This window comes from Arvicola amphibius, chromosome 1 (assembly GCF_903992535.2).
Source record: "Arvicola amphibius chromosome 1, mArvAmp1.2, whole genome shotgun sequence".
In the NCBI taxonomy this organism is placed as follows: domain Eukaryota; kingdom Metazoa; phylum Chordata; class Mammalia; order Rodentia; family Cricetidae; genus Arvicola; species Arvicola amphibius.
The window spans coordinates 93216320-93240570 of record NC_052047.1 but is presented as its reverse complement, the minus strand read 5'-3'; the positions used below and the strand labels follow the sequence as shown (position 1 = coordinate 93240570).

Below are 24251 nucleotides of genomic sequence, written 5' to 3'. Positions count from 1 at the left end.
CAGGGACATCTGGGAGAGGCCAGAGTGGACATGAGCCTGAACCACATGGGAGGAGGAGGATGGGGATGGGGGAGAGACAGACCAAGGGCCAGGAAGGTAAAGGGTAGATGAAAAACAAAAACAAACCGGGTTATCAGATTGGGTAGATTATATAGGGTAGAGCCGCTCATCTACTGGATCGGAGATCTTCGGGGCGGGGGGCAGCGCATGACAGTCATACCCTGTAACCAAGTAAGAACTGAAGGAGGCAAGGAGAACATGGCACCCAGTGTCTGCTTTTATACTTTAAACATACACTTTAGCCTTTTACCCGAGGTTTGAGTCCTAACACTCTGTGCCCAGGAGGAGAAAGAAGTGACTACTGAGTACAGGAATAGTTCAGGGCAGACTTTGCAGTTCAGGCCCAAGTTCTGCAGCAACGCCAGTCTCGGCAGGTTTGTGACAATTCTGTGCCTGGGGTGGCAGCCAGGGCTGGGAACCACTGTGCAGAGTCCCTTCACAACACTCTGTAAGGGAGTTGCTCCTGTCACTCAGATCACATTAGCCAATCAGGACTTCTAAGAGGACTGCCAGTCAGAATAGGGGAGGGCATTTCCGGTCCACATCCTGGCGGCTCTGCGGCTCTGGACTCCGGGACTCTTGTGTTCTTTGTGCCGTGCTGTGACCCGCTGTCGGGAGCTGTGGGGAGAGCGGGGCGAACTCGGAATCCGCCATGGTGAGCGAGGGCCGCCGTCCCCAAGCGGGGTGGAGTCGCGGGAGCCGATGTGGGGTCCTCCCGGGGCTGTGGGAACCGGCGGCCGGATTCTGCGCCCCTCAGGTCCGTGAGGTCCCTGCAACAAATAACTTCCATCTGCGGGATGCGGCTACGGCTGCATCTAACACGATGGGGTACTGTGCTTGCCTAGTTCCTTATTGTGACGGTTCCATACAGCGTGCGCGTCTGCGCCACTTTTCATCATCGCCTGGAAAGGCAGATGATTTGCTAAGTGACAGAGCTACTTTCTCTAGCGTCTTCTAGAAGTTCTGCACTTGGCACTGAACACTGAGGTGTAGGATCCGACTGCAATTAATTCTGTGCAGGGTGTAACGTCTGTGCCATTAACACATCTGCATGGAGATGCCAGGGTGGACCAGTCACGTGTGTCAGTAAGGCCAGACTTACTGGGTTTCTTGGCTTCATGTGTTTAAATCGACTCTGTTTTAATTGTTATTTTGTTAACAAATTTTCTCTTACGTTTCGTTGAGCTGTTTATTCTTTCCCAGACAGTACAATCTTTATTGCAGTTGCACGGGAAGTTTTAAAGTCGGATAGTGTTACTGTCTGCTATTTACTCTGTCTTGTGTTGACCAGTGTTTCATTCATGATGACTTTTGCCATCATTTTTTTTCTGTTGTTGATAGGAAGATTGTTAGACTTTTGTTAGACTTTATTGGAGTGTTGCTGAATCTATAGCTCAGATTCTGTGCTGAAATAATACTTAGGCTTCCTGTCTACAATCATGGAATTTCTCTCTGTTCAAGTTTCTTGATTTCTTTAGTTACATAAGTATAGTTTTGTCTACAGATATTTGTCACATTTCTCTGCATTTCTGACTTGTTTATCTATGATGACCTATAAGAGATGTGAGAGTATGTGTTTTTAATTTTCTATATTATTTTTATTTCATGTGTATGAGTGATTGTTTGCATATGTGTATGTTTACCACGTGTGTGTTTGGTGCCCACAGAAGAGAGAAGGAGGCAGCAGATCCCCCGCAACAGCATCTGGGGATGATTGTGTGCACCATGTTAGTGTTGGGAACAAAACCAGGACTTCTACAAGAGCAACAAGTGGTGGTACCTGCTGAGAGCCATCACTCCAGTTGTAAACTTGACAGATTTTCAAAACTTTGTGTGTGCATGTGCACAAGTATATGATGAAAAGCCAGTGTCAAGAGAGTTGAGGTTTGCTTGAAAATCTGTGTTTGGGGTTTGGGAGATGACTCAGTAGGTATGCTGGTTAGATTTGGTCAGCTTGCCACAAGCCAGAGTCAGACTGGCCTGTAGGCAAACCTATAGGGTATTTTCTTGATTAATGATTGATATAATAGGGCACTGTGGTTGGTGCCACCCTGGGCAGGTGATCCTGAGTTGTATAAGGAGGCAAAACTCCATGTATATGGAGGCCATGATAGCAGGGGGCAGTAAGCAGCATTCTCCAGGTTGACAGCACGTGTGGAGTGTATAAGCCTGTGGTCTATATGAGTTAGTACATCTCTCCTGGACAGATCCTCTCTTTATTCTGTCGAGCTGGAGACTTGTAATTACTGAAGATATTTTTCTCAATCTTTCCGTGTGTGGCATGATTTCTCACTGTGATGGCACATTATTTCCAGAACAGCTGCACCTTCAAGCTTTCAGAACAGTATTTTAAGACAAAGTTTGTTATGTTGACTTTCTCTGCCTTGATCCCAGGGTTGAGGCCCATAGGGCATTGACCCTGCTGTCTTCCCGACTCAGCCTCCTTAATTCTTGATTAAAGGTTTGTAGCATCACATACTTCTAAAACTACCCACTGGAGTCACAGAGTGGGCTGTCCACTGCAGTAATAGGAAAGGTATTTGTGTGGAACACAGCTTCTCCATTGAGACTGGAATAGAAAGAATGGTTTATTGTATACACTGCAGGGGAAACTAGGCTAGGCTATAGCTAGATTAGGGGTTGTTTAGTTCTTTGACCTGTAGGTGCTTCTGTTTTAAAACAGGACTGATTGGGCAGAGTGAGCACCTTTCTGTCTATTTTGCCAGTTCACATTAATTCATAGCATGTGCATGAAGGAAAACCAAATCTGTGGGTGCACAATTTGGGGAGGTTACCTTGAGCCACTGATATTTCCGATTGGGCAACTCTCTCATATTGGTATGTACAGACCTGGTTGTCTCAGTTTAGTCAGGTGAGAGGATTGAGACATTGACCATTTGGCTTTGGCTTGTGTGTTGGCATACAGTACTCAGCAGCTAACATTTTACACAGGACAGGGTCACACAGTCTCTTAAGATCGTGGGCATATGAGTTCTGTGCAGGATGATGAGTATAGATCTGTTTGCATTCTTCTTCATGCAGACATCCAGTTTGACCAGCACCGTTTGTTGAAGATGCTGTCTGTTTTCCAGTGTGTATTTCTGGCTTCTTTATAAAACCAGATATCCATAGGAGTGTGAATTCATGTCTGGCTCCCCAATTTTATTCCATTGACTGAGGTGTCTGTTTTTGTGCCGATACCATGTGGTTTCTATTGCCGTACATCTGTAGCACACATGCAGTCTGGAACTGGGAGACCTTCAGCAATTGTTTTATTCTTCAGAATTGTTTTAGCTATCCTTGGTTTTCTATTTTTCCATTTGAAGTTGGGAGTTTTCCTTTCAAGGTTGTAAAGAACTGTATTGGGCTTTTGATTGGGATTGCATTGAATCTGTAGGTTGCTTTTGGTAGGATTGCCAGTTTTACTATGTTAATCCTACTGATTCATGAATGTTGGAGATCTTTCTATCTTTTCATATCTTCTTCAGTTTCTTTCTTCAGAGACTTGAAGTTTTTTATTATAGAAGTCTTCTACTTGCTTGGAGTTACTGTGAGATATTTCATATAATTTGAGGCTATTTTGAAAAGCATTGTTTCTGTGCTTTCTTTCTCAGTCCCCTTTCTATTTGTTTATAGGAGAGTTACTGATTTTGCAAGTTAGTTGTGTATCTAAACTACTTTGTTTAGAGTGGTTTTCAGCCATAGGCATTCTGGGGAATTTCTAGGATCTCTTATATATCCTATCACATCATCTGCAAATAAAAATACTTCAACTTCTTCCTCTTCAATTTTATCCTTTTGATCTCCTTCAGTTGTTTTATTGCTCTAGCTAAGACTTCCAGTTCTATATTGAGTAGACATGGTGAGAGTAGACAACCTTGTTTTCTTCCTGATTTTAAGCAAATAACGTTGGGTTTTTCTCCATTTAATTTGATATTGGCTACAGGCTTGTTGGAAATTGCTTTATTCTGATTAGGTATGTTCCTTGTATCCCTTATCTCTGCAGAACTTTTGTCATGAAGGGGTGTTGGAGTTTGTCAAAGGGCTTTTCTCCATCTAATGCGATAATGTAGTTTTTTTCTTTCTGATTGTTTATATGGTAGATTACATTTCCTGAATTTTGTATCTTCACCCATCCCTGAATGTCTTGAACAAAGACTACTTGATCATGGGTAGATGATCTTTTTGACGTTCTTGGATTTGGTTGTTGAGTGCTTTATTGACAACTTTTGTATTTATGTTCATAAGGTGAAAAGGTCTTTGATTCTCTTTGTTGTGCCTTTATGTGGTATGGGTTTCAGGGTAACTGTTGCATGGAAGCTAGGGTGCTGGGGGTGTTGGTAGGTCAGGGGTAGAGCACTTTTAGTATCTACGATGATGTAAACAAATCATTATACATACAACTAGACTGTGCTTTTTCATAGCAGTGGTCAACCCCATACTACCACTGCTATAGCTACTCCTTAGTGATGAACTGGATTTTGGTGGGCTTGTGTCCTTATTACAGGAGCTGAGTGACTTGAATGAGACAGATTGTCAACAAGCTAAGCTGTAAGGTAGGGGTGGGTGGCATGTGGCATGTATCTCTTTCATCACAGCACTGGGGATGGGAAGTGAAGCTGAACCCTTGCCAAGTTTGAGGTTTTGAATGACTTTGTTTATGAAACTGTAGATATCTTTTAATTTTTAAAATGATAATTATGTGTTTACTAGTTTGTATGGTATGGGGATCCCAGATAACAGCTTACATGAGTTGGTTCTTTCTTTCCAGTATGTGGGTCCTCGGGATCAAAAAAGTCAGAATTCCCAGCCATCAGGAAGCTGGGTAGGAAGATCAAATCTGAGGCCATATAATCCTTTAACCACCTTTTCACACATTTTAAGTTCCTGACTGTACTCAGCCCTCACACCACCTTAATTCATCTAGTCAGTCACCACTGCAGTTCCAGGCCAAGTTCAGTCCCAATGGAGACTTTTTTCTCACATCTATAGTACGCTAAGATTTGTCTTACCCAGAGGTTGCCTTTACTTTGACGCTCTCCAACTCCTAATCTATTCTATACCATCATAACTTTACAAACACAAACCTTATCCTGTCATCTTCCTGATTCTGACCTTGAAATAGCTTCTCATGACACTAAAATAACAAGGTAGTGGGCACCAGCATCTTGACACTACCGTCTTGATTTAGGTTTTACTTTTGGCCACTTTTGGTTAAGGATACCAAAGTGTCAAGTTCATCTTGTAAATTCTTTTCTTTATAGCCAATGATGTTAACAGCATCCTTTTAATCCCAGTGTTCTGGAGGCAGAGTTAGACAGATTCCTCTGAGTTCTGGCCATGGTCTAATGGTGAGTCTCATTCGAGCAAGAATACACAGTGTAATACTGTCTCAACAACATAACCAAAGCATGAAGAATCAAGGCTGCTTATAATTTGATAGCTTGGGCCTAGGAAATGAGTGAGCAAAAGCATTTGTGGGCATATGGAGCACATGATAACCTGAACTCAGTCTCCAAAGCCCATGGAAAAGCTGTAAGGAGAGACTCCATAAAGCTGTCTTTTGAGCCCTACAAGCACCGTGCTGTGCAATGCCCCCTCCCTCACAGAAACACAGGAACAATGTATTTTTAAAGTGGGACAGGCTGGCCTTGTGATGAGTTTTATGTGTGTTCCTGCACCATGGATCCAGAAGATTCTGTGTTTCTGTTCTTAAGATATTACATTTTATTTATGTGTGTGGGTATTATTCTTACATTGTATGTGTGTGCACCACATGCATTCAGTGCCCTGAAGAATCTAAAAGAGGGTGTCAGGACCTCTGGGACTACAAATTCAAGTCATTTTAAGCGGGCATGTAGATACAATGAATTGAAATTTGGTCCTCTGCAAGAACAGACAATGATCTTAACATGATGAACCATCTCTCCAGCTCTTTATTCAGATATGCAGTACTGTATTTATGTATGTATTTAGATGAGTAACTTAGGACTCAAAATTAGGTAAAAACCATTCATTACAGGTTGTTTTGAAAGCTAAGTTCTACCTGGCTGTTCTTCCAGAGCATTTGAGTTCAATTCCCAGCACCCACATGGCAAACATCAACTACCTGCAATTCCAGTTTCAGGGGATCCACCAAACCTCTTCTGATCTCTGAGGGCACTTCACAGATGTGAAGGATAAACATAAATGTAGGCAAAGTGCCCATACATGTTGAACAAAGTTTACTGGTGTGGGAGAATTGTCTGTAATCTGTCAATCATGTTTTAAATAAAATGCTGATTGGCCAGGCAGAAAATATAGGTGGGAAAACCAGACAGGAAGTAGAAATGATGTAATGAGAACAGGAGAATTCTGGGAAGGAGGAAGTTGATTCCTCCCACTCCTGCCCAGACCACCGAAGCAGCAGGATGTGATCTGCACCACTGAAAAAAGGTACTGAGCCACATGGCTAACATAGATCAGAAAAATGGGTTAATCAAGATGTGAGAGTTAGCCAGTGAGAAGCTAGAGCTAATGGGCCAATCAGCTTTATAACTTATAGAGATCTTTGTGTGATTTTCTTTGGGGCTAAACAGTTGTGGGGTACTGGGTGGGACAGAAACCCAAACAAGCAGTTCTGGCCCCCTCATGTTACAGTTTACAAAAACACTTCTGTCTACCACTCACTGCTTTCTGTTCCCAGATGCCAAAGAAGCAGGTCTAGGAGCACAGCAGGGCTGGGGAAAGGAGCAAGGTATCCCTTCCCCTGCCAGTCAAGAGATGGCCTGGAGTGGCATACCTGCATAGCCCTCCGCAGTACAGGATGTGGCACTGTTAGACAGCGCAGCATGCTGCTGCTGCTCGGCAGTGACTCTCAGGACTGCAGAGTGAGGTCTGTCAGACGGAAGGCAGGCAGTCAAGCCCTATTACACCTCTCCCACGTCTATACAGCATGGCAGTAGGAGGTCAGCATGTGTGGTTGTCACCTCTCTGCATCTGTGTGGAGATCCCAGTGATATCTGTAAGTGTCAGAGGCACCAGACAGCTGTTAGGATGACTCATACATGATCCAGCACTTTAGCCCCAGGGGGAGTCACTGCAGATGTGTGTTGAATGGCCGACTCTTAAGATTACATATTCTCAGAGGCAGGAAGTGTCCACAATAAATTGTTCCCAACTGAAAGAAGCACTATAATGAGCTGATAACCACACAGCAAACTCAGTCTTCAATCTGGACACTGTAAGCACCGCCTGAGCAGGCCTGACGCAAAGTCCACACCACAGAGACAGACCTCCGTCATCCTGCTAAGGGACTGATTTAACAGACCCTGGATTCGTCATTCTTGTTATGAATTTCTTTGCTTTCCGTCTTTCTTTATTTTTCTTTCCTTTCTAATTTGGAGTAGATTTGTTAGTTGTTTAATCCAAAGGAAAGTGCGTCAGAGGTAAGTCTTGCTGTGAGAAACTCTTGTTCCCCTTTCACCCCAGGGGAGCTCTGCAGTGCTAACTTGATGACTTGGTAGGAGGTGCGATGTGAATGCTTTGCTTCCATTGGCCCTCCTGGCCGTGTTCTGAGTTCTGTTTTGGTCAATGGTTGAGCTACATCAGAGCTAGCTATTTTGCGGATGTTTTAGTTTTGATGCTTTTTTTTGTCTATCTTGTTTTCAGTTTTCTTCTAAAAAATCGTGAATTTGGGCCATTGAGACACGTGTGAGCACACATGCCACAGCACTTGTGTGAAGGTGAGGGGACAAGTTGGAGATGTGGGTTTTCTCTTGGGTGTTGGTCTCAGGCCTCAGACTTGGACAAGTGTCTTTGCTCACTGAGTTACCTAGCTGGTTCCTGCTGCAATCTTCCATTCTAGCCCGCCTATTTCAGTATATTGGTTGTCGTTGCTCTGTTTTCATTTTTGGGGTAGAGAATCCTGTGTACTCATTCTAGAACTCTCCTATGCTTGGCAAGCATCTGCCCACTGAGATTTAAACAAAAATTTTGAGGCTGGGTCTGGTTATGTTGTCCACTTTTTTTTTGTCAACTCAGTCTGTAGCCATACCAGACCTTAAACTTGTGATGCTCCTGCCTCAACCTTCCATGCTGTGGGATTCCAGGACTGCACCACCACTCCCAGCTCTAAATTCATGTGGGAAATTAGCAATTTGAATCTGTCTTCTTATAAAAGTATTATAGCTAAATGTATATCAATTACAGTTTTTAAAATCACCTTTTGGTATCATGGTATTTTTTTTATTCCCTATTATGTGGATTCCACCTCCAATCTCTACTGGTCTTCTTTCCTAAACCCTGTTTTTCCATGCATTAGTCCCTATGTTTCTGCTGACTTCCTCTTTTTCTACCTGCAAACAGTGTATCAGTGATGTGGGAGAGTCTTCTGTTTGTGTTGATTTCATTGGTTAATAAAGAAACTGTGTTGGCCCATTTGATAGGCCAGCCCTTAGGTGGGTGGAGTAGACAGAACAGAATGCTGGGAAGAAGGGAAGTGAGGCAAATGCCTCAGGCAATCGCCCTGCCTCTCCTCTCTGGGACAGTCGCCATGGAACCAGCCACCAGGTCAGACATGCTGAATCTTTCCTGGTAAGACACCACCTCGTGGTGCTACACACATCACTAAATATGGGTTAAAGCAAGATGTGAGAAACTAATGGGCCAGGCAGTGTTTAAAAGAATACAGTTTCCATGTAATTATTTTGGGTAAAGCTAGCCGGGTGGCGGGACGCAGCCCCACCGCTCCTTCTACATATCAGAACTGTCCATCTTAAGGATATTAAACAGGAGCCATCACCATATGCAAGACATGTCGATCCTAAACTTTCTATGCTTTACATCTCCTCTCACCTCCTTACCCTGGTCACCTTCTCTTTGGTGACCCTAATTGTTGGGCTTTGGTGTCTTGACCTCCCAAACGCTGACATCCAGTGTCACTACAGAAGACTGGGAAGGTGTTAATGTTTTGATTAACAGTGTGCAGCTGAGAGAGGTGTGAGAAAATATAGATGGGGCCTTTTAAAAATTGCTAATTCCTGGTGAATATCAATTAGGTATTTTAAATTTAACCTGGATTCATTGGGTTCCTTTTTAGCTCTGAGGTAGGGGGATTACTTCGCTGCATATTGAGTAATTGGTTTGTATATGTTAGAGACCCTGTGCCGAGGAAGAGTGAGGTGAGATGCCTATTGACTGAAGGAAGGTTTTTAGGGCCAAGATTTTGATGCCAGGCACAAGTTTTATTGCAATGTAAATCTTTGCAAATCCAGGACAGTTTTTTCCTGGAGTAGAAGCCAGGGCTTTGTTCCTTTAGGCTGTATCTCTTCACATTACTCCATCCCTAAGAGAGGTGGTCCTGTCACTCATAGCTTTTTAGATAATCAGCCTTCAGACAGAAGTACTAAGCTAATCCACCTACAGAGTAGGGGGGACACTTCCGGTCTACCATGCTTCAGGCTAAGAGGTCCAAGGTCTGTGGTGGCAGGGTGCTGGTGTTCCTGTGTGTTTACATGTGATCTGCTGCCGAGAACTGTGAGGAGAGCAGGGAGAACTCTGAATTCACACCAAAGTCTTCACAAGGGGAGGAGGTACGGGAGCCCTTCTAGTGTTTTTCCAGGGTAGAGGGGGCTGATGGGAAGCCATGGCCAGACTTCCTGTCTGATGCCATACTGTTTGGTTCCCTGAGGTCTTCAACCCTTACCTTTCAGTAACTTAGTTGCAGTTGTTGGTGTTTACAGAGCATGGGGGACAAGAACTCCTGTGTAGAAACATCCTTGTTGCTGACATAACCATGCGATGAGCCTCAGCTGCCTGCCAACCCCTTGTTTCTCTAGTAACTTCGTGAAGTTCTACACTTGGAATTGAGCGTTCAGGTGTAGTGTCCATCTGCTAATTCCGTTCATTGCGTGGTCTGTGTTATTAATATACTGGCACGTCGATGCTGTGGTGATACTGTCTGCCTGTCTTAGTAAGGCCAAGCTTACTGGGTTTCCTGGCCACATTTGTTAAGAATTGGCTCTATTTTAATTGAAGTTTTTTCCCATTTCTGATGATCTCTGCTTTTTCTCAGCTAGGGCAGTCTTCATTGCAGTTGTATGCTGAGTTTTGAAGTCAGTTAGTCTCGCTGTCACGGTGTGCACCATTTATTCAATCTTACATCGTTCATTTTGTCTTTCATGATGACCTTTTGTCATCAGTTTTCTGGTTTTGGTAGAATAAATTGTTAGGCATAGTTACTAATAGTTTAAATTGTTAAATGAAATGATAGTTTAAATTCTGTATTGTCGTAATATACTGTTGACGTAATAGCCAAGATGGCAGCAAACCACAAGATTGTTTTTCACTCAGAGTTAGCCCAGCTCACTGCTGAGGCATTCTCACCCTCCATCTTGTGCATGTCCAAGTGAGATCTACACTTCTTCTCCAAGACTAAATGTGCACTGTCACACCCTTTTCTTTAAAAAGATACTTTTGTGAGGTAAGCATGGATATAGGAGGAGATGTTACCTATGACCATGGCTGGTGGGCCCTACATGACTAAGGAATAGAGGACAGAAATCCGTGGCCTCAGGTAGAGAAAGTAGAGTCCATCCACGTGTCCTACCATACAGACTGTACTGCGGAAGCCCGAGTGTTGTCATCCAGGTCTTTCCCATTCTTCCCAGTACCCAAACACAAGTTGCTGCTTGGCCCCATTTTATCCCAGTTGATTATGGTCTCCTGCTGTGATCACACAGGTTTCTGACTTTCCATGTTGGCTGTAATTGAAGACTTTCAGATTTTATCTTATTCAAATAATTAGTCAAATTTAAATCTATAGTGTGCTTCTAACCAGTTAGAATGCAGCTCCAGGATGGCATCATCTGCAGCAGTCACACTTAACCTCACCAAGAGACAGGCGGACTTCATTGCCTCTACTAGACCTGATCAAGGTTCCCCAGGTTCTCTGAGGGAACTGGGTAGGGAAGGAAACAGGAAACAAGGGATAATGTCATGCACTCAGAGAAAAGATAAAGATGTAAACTTGATTTTGGAGGCTTTGCATTGTTTAATCTCTTCTTAGATGGGGTAGGGAATATTTTAGTAAGGAATCCTTTAACCAGCCAGAGAAGTTGGCTCTCTCACCCATTTGGAAGAAATACCCCTCTGTCTCTGTCTCTGTCTCTGTCTCTGTCTCTGTCTCTCTCCTTTCCACCCTCCCACCCTCCCTCTCTCCCTCCCTCCCTCCCTCCTTCCCTCTCTCCCTCCCTCCCTCCCTCCATCAGTGGACTCTAATTCTTTTCCTTTAGAGATCTTTCTTCTTAGCTTGTGTTCCTGTCAAGTTTTATATTTGCTCAACACCCTTAGGCTCCTGTCACCAAATTCTTGGTCCCCAGTGAGTGAAACTAATGGTGTAAAATTAGGAGGGATGCCCTTGTGAAAGTAGTTATGTATTGTTTGTATAGCTCTGTCACTGTAGTTGGGCTTGAGATTTCACAATACAAGTGGAAGGCAAGGGTTTTCGTTCTGCCTGCCTGCACATCAGGATGTAGCGCTCAGCCCCGTGCATGCCCACTGAGGTCCATCCCAAAATTTAATGCCTTCCATTATAAGAATTGCTTGGTCATAGTGCTTCTTCACAGCAATATAACAGTCACTAAGACAGGTTTGTGTAATATTTTGGTGCATTATTTTGCTGTATTCTGCCCATTTCCTAAGACTCAATGAAAGAATCATGGACTGATTTCTTGACCAAACATTCTATCTGCAATATGGTTATTTCTAGAAAGTCTTTAATTTCTTACTTTATTTCTATCTTGTTCCCTTATTTATTTTGTAGGGAGGTGTTGAGGTTCCACGAGTTTATAAGCATTTTAATGTTTCTGCTGTTGTTGATATCCAGCTTTAATCTGTGATAGTCTGATAGGATGCAACAGTTATTTCAGTTTTCTTATATTTGTTGAGACTTGCTTTGTATCCACATTTGTAGTCAATCTTGGAGAAAGTTCCATGAGGTGCTGAGAAAGTCTATTCTTTTGTGTTGTGTGAAATGTTCTGTAAATATTCGTTAAGTCCCTCTGTTAGCTCCATAATGTCTGTTAGCTCCATTTGGTTTATAATGTCTGTTAGCTCTGTTTAGTTTTTGTCTAGGTTACCTTTCTATGGGGGAGACTGGAGTATCAATATTTCCCACTATCAGTTTGTGAGCTGTAGTAGTGTTTTTTTTCATTTTTTTATTTTGTTTATTTTTAACTAATGAAGGTACCCCTTTGTTTGGGGAGTACATGTTTAAGAATTGTAACATCTGCTTGGTAGATTTTTTCCATTGCTGAATATATAGTTTCCTTCCCTGTAAGCTGAGGCTGCTCATTCATTTCTCAGCTTCCCAGACCTGAAATAATCACATAGAAACTGTATTATTATAACCCTGCTTGGCCTATTAGCGCATGCTTCTTATTGGCTAGCTGTTATGTCTTAAATTAACCCATTTCTATTAATCTGTATATTGGGGTATGGTTGAGGCCTACTGGTAAGTTCAGCGTCTGTCTCTTGCAGCAGCTACATGGCTTCTCTCTGTCTCCGGCTATCCTTTCCTCTTCTGTCTGCTTGGAACTCCTGCCTTGCCCTATTCTGCGCTGCAGTAAGCCCAAAGCAACTTCTATATTAACCAGTCATATTCACAGCATACAGAGGGGAATCCCACATCACCTCTCCTTTTCTGTCTAAATAAAAAGGAAGGTTTTAACTTTAAGATAGTAAAATTACATATAACAAAACAGGTATCAAGCAAGAATCACAGTCACAATATTTATATATACTTTATCTTTCATCACAACTAAAGAAAACTATAATTATAATCATCTATTCTTCAACTCTATCAAAGACTCCAGAGCATATAATATAACCTAAGTAAACAGGAAGCATTGTAAGCAACTTCCAAAACTCTAGAATTGACAGGGACATCTCATTGTGTGGATAGTCACCCCAAGTTTTTCTGCAACATTGGGGCATCCATCTTCAGCTTACAGGTCCATAATATCTGGCAGAATTTTTCATGAAGCAGGAAATTTCAAAAAACAGTTCCACCTACATTGGCAGTTTGTCAGTCACTTTCTTTTGTGTCCTTCAGAATGTCTGTCAGACTCTTTCATGAAAAGGAATTTTGAAGAACTGTCTCACCTTTAGACAACTTCAGCAGTCATTTTTCTGTGGATCCTGTATGTCCAGTTCATACAGCATAACATCAAGCAGTCCAGGCAAGAACAGTTTCTTGCCCAAATGGCCAACCAACTCCATAAAGATCTTATTCGATGCCTATCATCCTCTTGAAGTAACTTGGTGCTGCAAGGAGCAGATGTGTATCACTGTCATGAAAAGTCCAAAGTTTTTTTAAAAAAATTTTAAATACCATATTTTATAAGTCTTTGAAAGGTTTGAAGTATAACTATCCATCTGAAATATATCTCTGTATATCTTGAAAACCCAACATGACTACAAATGACTATTATAGATGATTATCTATTAACCTGTATTTCTTAGTTATACATTACCTTTTTAAATGAGCTGCACAAACACAATATCTTAATTAAGAGCAGAAATATATACATAACAAAGCTGACATTAAATTTGTATCAGTAAACCAAGATCCATACTAATGCAAAGTATTTATATCATATCCCCCTTTAAATGTAAATAAACATTTATAAACAATATTTGGGAACTTGGGCGCAGTTCCCTCCAAACTGCTTCCTGCTTTTTGTTGGGTGAAGTAATTTTTAGGGTTCATGCAAAGAAATTCTTTATTAAGCAAGGCAAAGAGACAGGTAGCTGAATCTGAATTGGACAGAAACAGTAGCAGGCAGCCTGGGAAAAGAGGTATGTATTAGAATGAGCTGGAATATGTTGATAAGTTCTATCTGGGTATTTTGATTAGGTTAGACAAAATAATGAATTTCAGTCACTGGAGCTTGACGTTTTAATAGTTGGACCTTAGTGATCTATTGTTGAAGGAGGCTGTTAATTCATTCCTGGCCATTCAGGCCCGAAATAATCACACAGAAACTATATTATTTAAATCACTGCTTGGCTAATGACTTAAGCATATTGCTAGCTAGCTCTTATATTTTTGGTTAATGCATTTTTATTATTTTATATTTTACCATGTGGCTCGTGGCCTACCAGCAAGGTTCCAGCTGGTGGCTCATATTTTTCTCCTCTGGTGGCTCCATGGCAACTCTGCTGGGTGGGACAGAAAACCTCAGTCAAAGAATGGTACCCAACGTGTGGACAAATGCATCCATATAAAGCCTGAGAGAGCTTGGGAAGTTATTCTAGATAGAAAAGAATAGAGTTAAACATGACTTCTTGATAGCAGCACTTTCTCAGGTGGGCCATACTTGCTAGAGGCAAGAACTCTCATTTAAGATAGGCTTCCTGACTCAGCATTAGGTGCAAAACCTTGCAGCTCTTTTAAGAGGTCTTGCCATGAAATGGTGTTGATGAGAAGCTGACCGCATGCTTTTTGGTAGTGGCAGGGACCTTGAAATGCCATAGAGTTGTGGCAATAAACATGGTGATCTTATGTGTTGACACATCTTTATATACTCCATCATTTTATTAATCTTTTTGGGATAAGTGTTTACTAATGTTTCTGAGAACTCTTTGATCTGTCAGTCAGAACTAAACATGCATTCCTCCCTAGGAATTATTAGCCATACAATTTATAAGGGATCACTTCAGATTATGACTGAGAAGTACAGAGCTGGATTGACTATTTCAACTCTTTAAGTGCTATTTGTTTGTTTGATTGAGACAGTCTCAGTATGTAACTTTGACTGTCCTGGAAATCTCTACACAGACGAGGCTATCTTGGAAATCATTAAGTATCACCTGCCTTTACCTCCTGAGATTTGGGATTAAAGGTGGGCCCCAACATACCCATATTGTCTATCCTTTTTAAAGTTGATAATTAAAAAAATTTCTGATGTATACCAAATAGTATTATTCTGTTTACATGTCTCTCTGTGTTTATTATTAGGCATTTCTTCTGCAATGACAGATTCTGTTTTATGGCCACAGATATGGAAGACATGATTCTCCTTTTGTGTTTCCTTTTAAAATGTGTTGGTGACTGCCTTTGTTATGACCAATGTGACATAATGTAATAGCACAATGAATTATGTAAATATATTCTCAATGAAATTTACATTTACAATGAAGCCAGACTCAACACTTTTATTATGTACATATGTGGGATACTTTAGGATACAGTGACCTATGAGGATGTGCATGTGAATTTCACTCATGAAGAGTGGGCTTTGCTGGATCCTTCCCAGAAGAGTCTCTACAAAGATGTCATGGTGGAAACCTACTGGAACCTCATTTCTATAGGTAGGAATATGAGCTTTCTATTACTTTTCAACTTACGGGACAATCCTCTCTTGATGATTATTGCTCTTCTGTGATTTTGAACCTGAAAGAGAAAGAATCTAGTGAATAAATCATTGTTCAATGATTCATGAAGGATAGAATATTTGACTGTGCCTAATTTCCAGTAATATTTCATATACGTTTTCTGGTACTGTATTTTAGGTTACAAATGGGACGACCACAATATTGAAGAAGATTATCAAAGTTCTAGAAGACATGGAAGGTAATTTTCATGTGCAAGCTGGTACATATATACCGTGGAAGAAGTGTTACAACACCATGTATTCCAGTGTCAGGGACCTGATTTGAAAACCATTCCTTTAAGGATAAGATAAGGAAACAATGCTATAGCTCATGTCACAGTTTTAATCATAGCCATATGAAAAGCATTTTGTAGAATTGTCCATCCAATTATTATCATGCCGTTCAATCATCATATAAGGTATAGATGTTGGTAACACAATCACACTATGTCCAAGATCTTTTATAAGCAAAACTTCCATATTAAACCTAGTGTTCCTCATATACTTGTAGTGAGTGACTTACCATAATTCAGTGAGAAGAGCACCTTATGAGAGACAAGGAATGTATTGTGGTGTAGAAACCTGAATCCATAAAGCACATCTCTGAGGCACAAAGTGTTAGACTATGTGAATGTAATGTGAAAACCTTTTGTTTGCTATTGTTCCTTTAATAGGAATATCATCTGTCACTCTGGACACAAGCCATATGAGCATCAAGGACATGGAAAGAAGCAATATACCTCTTTTCCTCCTGGCACAGTTAGAAGACATCTTGTAGTCCCCACTGCGAGAAGACATTATGGCTGTGATACAAGTTTACACTCTCACATTGGAGAAAACCCTTATGAGAACAAGGAATATGGAAATCTGTCTGTCTGTCCTGGTTCACTTTGCTCATGCAGTGTGACTCACAGTGTATGTTATACATGCAATCAGTGTTGTAAAACTCTGAGTTCTTCCAGTTTTTTTCAAAGATATGAAAGAGCTCATTTTGGAAAAGGAAGTGAAAAATGTGAGCTTCGTACTAAGGACTTTAGTCATCACAGGTATCTTCAAATACACAAAACAACCAATAATGAAGAGAATCTCAATGAATGTGATCAACATGATAAACCCGTTCAATATGATTCTACTTTAAAAGTACACCAAAGAACTCATTTGGAAGAAAAACCCTACGAATATAATCAAAGTGATAATGTCTCAGCATGTCATAGTTTTCATCAAGTACATAGAACTCATTCTATAGAAAAAAGGTATGAATATGAGCAATGCAGTAAAGCCTTTGCAAGTCCTAGTTATCTTCAAATATATAAAACTATTTATGCTGGAGAGAAACCCTATGAATGTAATCAATGTGGTAAAACCTTTGTACAGAAGAGTAATCTTCACAGGCATGAAAAAAGTCACACTGGAGAGAAACGCTATGAATGTAATCAGTGTGGTAAAGCCTTTGCACACAAGTATAAACTTCTCATTCATGAAAGAATTCATACTGGAGAGAAACCCTATGAATGTAATCAATGTGGTAAAGCCTTTGTAGAGAAGTGTAATCTTCGTAGTCATGTAAGAAGTCACACTGGAGAGAAACCCTTTGAATGTAGTCAATGTCACAAAGCCTTTGCACAGAAGAGTTCTCTTCGCAGTCACGAAAGAGTTCATTCTGGAGAGAAACCCTATGAATGTAATCAATGTAGTAAAGCCTTTGCACAGAAGAGTAATCTTCTCATTCATGAAAGAATTCATACTGGAGAGAAACCCTATGAATGTAATCAATGTGGTAAAGCCTTTGCTCAGAAGAGTAATCTTCTCAGTCATGAAAAAAGTCATACTGTAGAGAAACCCTATGAATATAATCAAAATGCTAACTCCTTTACACAGAAGAAGAATCTTCTCATTCATGAAAGAAGTCATACAGGAGAGAAACCCTATGAATGTAATCTATGTGGTAAAGTCTTTGCAAGGAAGAGTCATCTTCTTAGTCATGAAAGAACTCATACTGGGGAAAAACCCTATGTATGTAATCAATGTGGTAAAGCCTTTGGACATAATAGTCATCTTCACAGTCATGAAAGAATTCATACTGGAGAGAAACCCTATGAATGTAACCAGTGTGATAAAGCATTTGCACGTAAAAGTCATCTTCATAGGCATGAAAGATGTCATACTAGAGAGAAATCCTATGGATATAATCAATGTGGTAGAGACTTTGCACTTAATAGTCATCTTCAAATAGAAGAAAACTCATACTGGAGGCAAATTCTATGAATGTAATCAATATGGTAAAGTCTTTGCATGTTGCAGTATTCTTCAAAAATCTTAAAAATATTCACACTGGTGAAAATCTCTATCCGTCTAATAAATGAGGTCAAGCCTTGCTGTCCACAATAAAAAAGCCTACATTTTTATCTCAGTGGTGCTTCATTAAGATTAGTAGAGCCACTCCATAGTTAAAATATTGTCTCATTTTCAAGTTGTAAACATTGTATTCCAAGAATATAGAAACATGATAATTTGAATAATAAAATGTGTTTCCAATTGAAAGTGATATTTATACTGTCATCCCATTATTTCTGGGTCATGGTACTTCTTGGTTCTGAGGTTAAATACTTCTTATCATATTTTCAGAAACACAAATGAATGGCAGAGAATTTTATCAGTAAGGAAATGTGATTGCTGCTAAGCCTGATGACCTAATACTGAGTTCCATGATGGTACTAGTTTATCGAGAGATCATTTCTCAAAATATCCAAAAAAAGGGATCTGGAAAGATGGTTGCATTTCCTCAGGACCTGGGTTCAAACCCAAGCACCAACATAGAAGCTCAAAACTCTGGAAGTGTAGTTCCAGGGAGATCCAACACACTCATGCAGGTGTACATGCAGGCAAAACACCTTTTCATGTAAAAGAAAAATAATCATTTTTAAATGTATGCATCACATTGTGGAACTTTCCATTGCATAATATGGGCTCATTTCTAATCATCTAAATCATTTGTTGGGATCATTCACATCAAGAGAATTAATGTTAACAACTAAAATAAGCGATGTGCAGAGTCTATTTACAAAGGGATTCAATTCATCCAATTCATCACTGATCAAGTAGCATGGACTTTCATCACCTCCAAACGATGGAGGATGGAATAAAGGAGAATCTTCATTTTCTGTATTATAATGATATCTTTGGGAGCTGCAGAAAATTGATTCAGTAGCATTGCATCTGTAGGGCATTGTAAGCAACTTTTCAAAACTTTAGAATTGACAGAGACATCTCACTACCTGGACAGTCACCCACAGTTTTTCTGTAACATTGGGACATCTATCTTTAGCCTACAGGCCCATAGTGTCCAGCAGACTTTTCCATGAAGCAGGAATTTCAAAGGCATTTCTGCCCTTATCAGCAATTTATCAGTCACTTTCTTCTGCATCCTGCAGAATGTCTGGCAGACTCTTTCATGAAGCAGAGACCTGAAGGACCATCTTACCTATAGGCAAGTTTTGTTATATGTAATTTTACTACATTAAAGTTAAAAGGAATGTTTTAACTTCAGTCCTCCTTTTACATTTACAGATCATGATTCCATTTTTAACATAAATGTTCTGCAGTGAATAATCACCAGCCTTTTTTATAAAGAAAATCAATTAGAATTAACATGATGAAATCAACAGCATTATTTATAGTTTCCCTTAAAACTCAATAGTTTTAAGATGAATAAGGAATTCACTGACAAATTCCTTTTTCTATATAATTATAGTCTCTTGTTTGTCCCTTAATCCTTCAGAAAACGTGCAAATCTTTATCAGTGTCTTCTGTTCTGATTTCTTTGAGCGGTTCAGAACATTGCATAGATATATTGCAAACAAAAGCATATGTGTGTGTATCAATCACAATAAAATAAATTTCCATAACGTAAAAAAACCGTACCAATGTGACACTTTCAAAATTAGCAGCACTTTTCTTTATCTTAATAATTTGTACCCAATTTCCATAAAAGGTGATTATTTGTAACCCAGCAGATTTAAATGATTAAAACCCATATATTTTTCTTTTCCTGTGGAAACAAGAGCATAACTTTCCCCAAACAATGCATCTTTAACTTTTAAAAATCAATGCTTCTCCCTTCCCTCATCTGCCTCAGCTTCTCTAGCCAGCCAGCAGGAGAGGTTCCTGTAGGTAGGCTGCTCCAAAACCCCAAAGACACAGACAGTGACAGTACAGATCAGATCACTGCAAGGATTGGACCAAGATGCAAAGACCCTGCTGGCATCAATTGAAGGAAGAGATGAGTAGGCACCAATGCAAGATTTCACCCAACAACCTAAAAAGCAACATGGTAACATCAGAATTCAGTGGTCATACAACAGGAAGACTTGATCATCCTAACCCAGAAGAAACAGAAGAAAATGATTATAACATAACTTTATAAAAGTGATGGTGACCTTTAAAGAGAAAATGAAAAACTCCCTTAAAGAAATGGAGGAAAATACAAACAAAAAATTGGAAGAAATTAATAAATCTCCAATGAAACTCAAGAAAAAATATCAAATAGGTAAAGCAAACTATTCAAGACTTGAATTCTGAAATAGAAGCAATAAAGAAAACACAAACCGAGGGAGTTCTGGATATGGAAAACCTGGGTAAACTACATGTGAACTACAGAGGCAAGCATAACCAACAGAATACCAGAGATGGAAAACAAAATCTCAGGGACTGAAGATATTATAGAGGAAATAGACTCATTGGTCAAAGATAATATTAAATCCAAAAAATTCTTAACACAAAACATCCAGGAAATCTGGAATACCATGAAAAGGCCAAACCTAAGTATAATAGGGGTAGAAGAAGGAGAAGAACTCCACTTTAAAGGCACAGAAAATATATTCAACAAAATCATAGAAAAAAACTTTCCCAACCTAAAGAAGGATATCCCTATAAAGGTACAAGAAGCTTTCAGAACACCAAATAGACTGGATAAAAAAAGGTCCCCTTTCCATATAATCAAAAGATAAAACATAACAGAATAAAGAAGGAGTATTAAGAGCTGCAAGGGAAAAAGATCAAGTAACATATAAAGGTCGACCTATCAGAATTACACCCAACTTCTCAATGGAAACCATGAAAGCCAGAAGACCTGGGCACACCAGAAGGTCTGTATGTGCTGCAGATACTAAGAGAACACAGATGCAAGCCCAGACTACTATGCCCAGCAAAGCTTTCAATCACTATTGATGGAGAAAAAAAGATATTCCGTGACAAAACCAGATTTAAACAATAGCTATGCACAAATCCAGCCATACAGAAATTACTACAAGGAAAATACCAACCCACAAAAACACAGAAAACAGATAACCTCACCCCCCCCCAAAAAAAAACAAGGGGAACACATGCAGTACCACCAAAAATAACAGGAATTAACAATCATTGGTCATTAACATATTTTAATATCAATAGACTCAATTCCACCTATAAAAAGACACAGACTAAGGGAATGGATATGAAAGCAGGATCCAGCTTTCTGCGATGTATACAAGAAACACACCTCAACCTCAAAAACAGACATTACCTCAGAGTTAAGGGTTGAGAAAAGATTTTCAAATCAAATGGACCTAAGAAACAAGTTGTTGGAGGGAGGGCCTGCTTTTTGTCCCAGCCGCCCAGCTAGCTTACAGCCAAAATAATCACATAGAAACTGTATTTATTTAAACACTGCCTGGCCCCTTATCTCTAGCCTCTTATTGGCTAATTCTCACATCTTGATTTAACCCATTTCTAATAGTCTGTGTTTACCACGCAGTCATGGCTTACTGGGAAAGATTCTAACCAGCGTCAATCTTAGGCAGGAGCTTCATGGCATCTGCCACACTGCCCTTGTTCCCAGCATTTAGTTTGGTCTACTCCACCTATCTAAGTTCTGCCCTATCAAAAGGCCAAGGTAGTTTCTTTATTAAACCAATGAAAGCAACACAGACAGAAGGACCTCCTACACCATCGATGGAGAAAAAAAGATATTCCATGACAAAACCAGATTTAAACAATACCTATGCACAAATCAAGCCCTACAGAAATTACTACAAGGAAATTACCAACCCAAGGAAGTTAACTACCCACAAAAACACAGAAAACAGATAACCTCCCCCCCCCCCAGAAAAAAAACCAAGGGGAACACATGCCATACCACTAAAAAATAACAGGAATTAGCAATCATTGGTCATTAATATCTTTTAACATCAATGGACTCAATTAACCTATAAAAAGACACAGGCTCAGGGAATGGATATGAAAGCAGGATCCAGTTGTCTGCTAAGTATACATGAAACACATCTCAACCTCAAAAACAGACATTACCTCAGAGTTAAGGGTTGAGAAAAGATTTTCGAACTAAATGGACCTAAGAAACAAGTAGGTGTAGCTATCTTAATATCTAACAAAGTACACTTCAAACTAAAATCAATCAAAACAGATGGAGAAGGACACTTTACACACATAATAGGAACAGTCCGTCAAGATGAAGTCTCAATCCTGAACATCTATTCCCCAAATGCAAGAGTACCCACATATGTAAAAGAAACATTACATAAATCACACATACTAATAGTAGGTGACTTCAACACCTCACCCTTCTCAATGGATGGGTCAACTAGATGGAAACCTAACAGAAATGAGAGGACTAACAGATATCATGACTCAAATAGAATTGACAGACATCTCTACAGAAGATTCCACCCAAACACAAGAGAATAAACCTCAGCACCTCATAGAACCTTCTCTAAAATTGATCACATACTGGGTAACAAAGCAAACCTCCATAGATATAAAAAATTGGAATAACCCCTTTATCTGATCAGATCACAATGGTTTAAAATGAGAATTCAACTGCAACACTAATTTCAGAAAGTCCACAAACACATGGAAATTAAACAGTGCTCTATTGAACCACCACTGAGTCAAAGAAGTAAAAAAAGAAATTAAATATTCCTAGAATTCAATGAAAATGAAGGCACAATGTACCCAAACCTATGGGAGATTATGAAAGCAGTGCTAAGTGGAAAGTTAATAGCACTTAGTGCCTACATAAAGAAAGCAGAGAAAGCTCACACTCGTGACTTAATAGCACACCTGAAAGCTCTATAACCAAACAAAGCAGACTCACCCAGGAGGAGTAGAAAACAGGAAATAATCAAATTGAGGGCTGAAATCAATAAAATAGAAACAAAGAAAACAATACAATGAATGAAGCAAAGAGCTAGTTCTTTGAGAAAATCAACAAGATAGACAAACCCTTATCCAAACTAATCAAAAGGCAAAGAGAAATCCAAATTAACAAAATCAGAAATGAAAAGAGGGGCATAACAACAGACACTGAGGAAATCTAGAGAATTATTAGGTCATGCTACAAAAACTTGCAGTCAATAAAATTGGAACATGTAAAAGAAATAAACGGTTTTCTTGGTAGGTATCACATACCAAAATTAAATCAAGACCAAATGAACAATTTAAATAGACCTGTAACCTTCAAGGAAATAGAAGTGGTCATCAAAAGCCTCCCAACTAAAAAGCCCAGGACCGGATGATTTCACTGCAGAATTCTACTAGAACTTCAGAGAAGAGCTATTACCTGTATTCCTCAAGGTGAACCACATAATAGAAACAGAAGGAACATTGCCAAACTCTGTTTATGAGGCTATAGTTACTCTGATACCAAAACACACAAAGACTCAACCAAGTAAGAGTATTACTGACCAGTCTTACTCTTGAACATATATGCAAAAATACTCAATAAAATACTGGCAAGCCAAATCCAGGAACACAGCAAAAAAAAAAAAAAAAATCATCCACCATGATCAAGTCACCTTCATCCTAGAGATACAGAGATAGATCAACATATGAAAATCTATTAATATAATCTACCATATAAATGTGATGGAGGACTCCCATTGGTTAATAAAGAAGCTGCCTTGGCTTTTTGATAGGGCAGGATTTAGGTGGGTGGAGTAGACAGAACAGGATGCTGGGAGTGAGGCAGATGCCTCGGGCAATCGCCATGCCTCTCCTCTCTGGGTCAGATGTGATGAAATTCCGGCCCAAGATGGATGTACGCTAGAATCTTCCTGGTAAGCCACCACCTCGTGGTGCTACATAGATTATTAGATATGGGTTAAAGCAAAATATGTGAGAGTTAGCTAATAAGAGGCTGAAACTAATGGGCCACGCAGTGTTTAAATGAATACAGTTTGTCTATTGTTATTTCCAGGGCTAAGCTAGCTCTGCGGGAGCTGGGCGGGATGAAAAGCACGCCTGCCCGCAGCTTCATACTACAAAACTGAAAGAAAAAACCATATGATCATCTCATTACATGCTGAAAAAGCATTTGACAAAATCCAACACCCTTTCTTGATAAACGTCTTGGAGAGATCAGGGACACAAGGAACATATCTAAACATAATAAAAGCAATATACAGAAAGCCAACAGCCAACATCAAATTAAGTGGAGAGAAACTCAAAGCAATCCCACTACAATCAGGAACAAGGCAAGGCTGTCTACTCTCTCCATATCTATTCAACATAGTTCTGTAAGTTCTGGTTATAGCAATAGGACAAGAAAAGGTGATTAAGGGGATTCAAATTGGAAATGAAGGAGTCAAACTTTTGTTATTTGCAGGTAATATTTTAGTATAAATAAGTGGTCCCAAAAACTCTACTAAGGAACTCCTACAGCCGATGAATATCTTCAGTAATGTGGCAGGATACAATATCAACTAAAAAAATCAGTAGCCCTTC

The 24251-nt window shown here is 39.9% G+C and overlaps 1 protein-coding gene and 1 long non-coding RNA gene across 3 annotated transcripts in view; one reads left to right on the top strand and one right to left on the bottom strand.

Moving 5' to 3' along the window:
• The first annotated feature begins 608 nt into the window (after window positions 1-608).
• On the top strand, window positions 609-18017 carry LOC119827021 (zinc finger protein OZF-like). 2 transcript variants are annotated; one of them, XM_038348466.1, is made up of 5 exons: window positions 617-715; window positions 7711-7784; window positions 15288-15414; window positions 15616-15676; window positions 16151-18017. In XM_038348466.1, exons 3-5 carry the CDS (start codon window positions 15381-15383, stop codon window positions 17739-17741), a joined length of 1686 nt encoding a protein of 561 aa, XP_038204394.1. In that variant the 5' UTR covers window positions 617-715; window positions 7711-7784; window positions 15288-15380; the 3' UTR covers window positions 17742-18017. The 2 variants fall into 2 exon arrangements, with proteins under 2 accessions (XP_038204387.1, XP_038204394.1); XM_038348459.1 differs by lacking the exon at window positions 7711-7784 and having other exon boundaries at window positions 609-715.
• The window catches only part of LOC119827033, a 48847-nt gene continuing 38810 nt past the window's right edge, over window positions 14215-24251 (bottom strand). Inside the window, exons 2-3 of the long non-coding RNA XR_005287559.1 lie at window positions 15451-15496; window positions 14215-14259 (exon numbers count right to left, since the gene is read on the bottom strand). This is a non-coding gene — a long non-coding RNA (uncharacterized LOC119827033). The remainder of the gene's footprint in view (window positions 14260-15450; window positions 15497-24251) is intronic.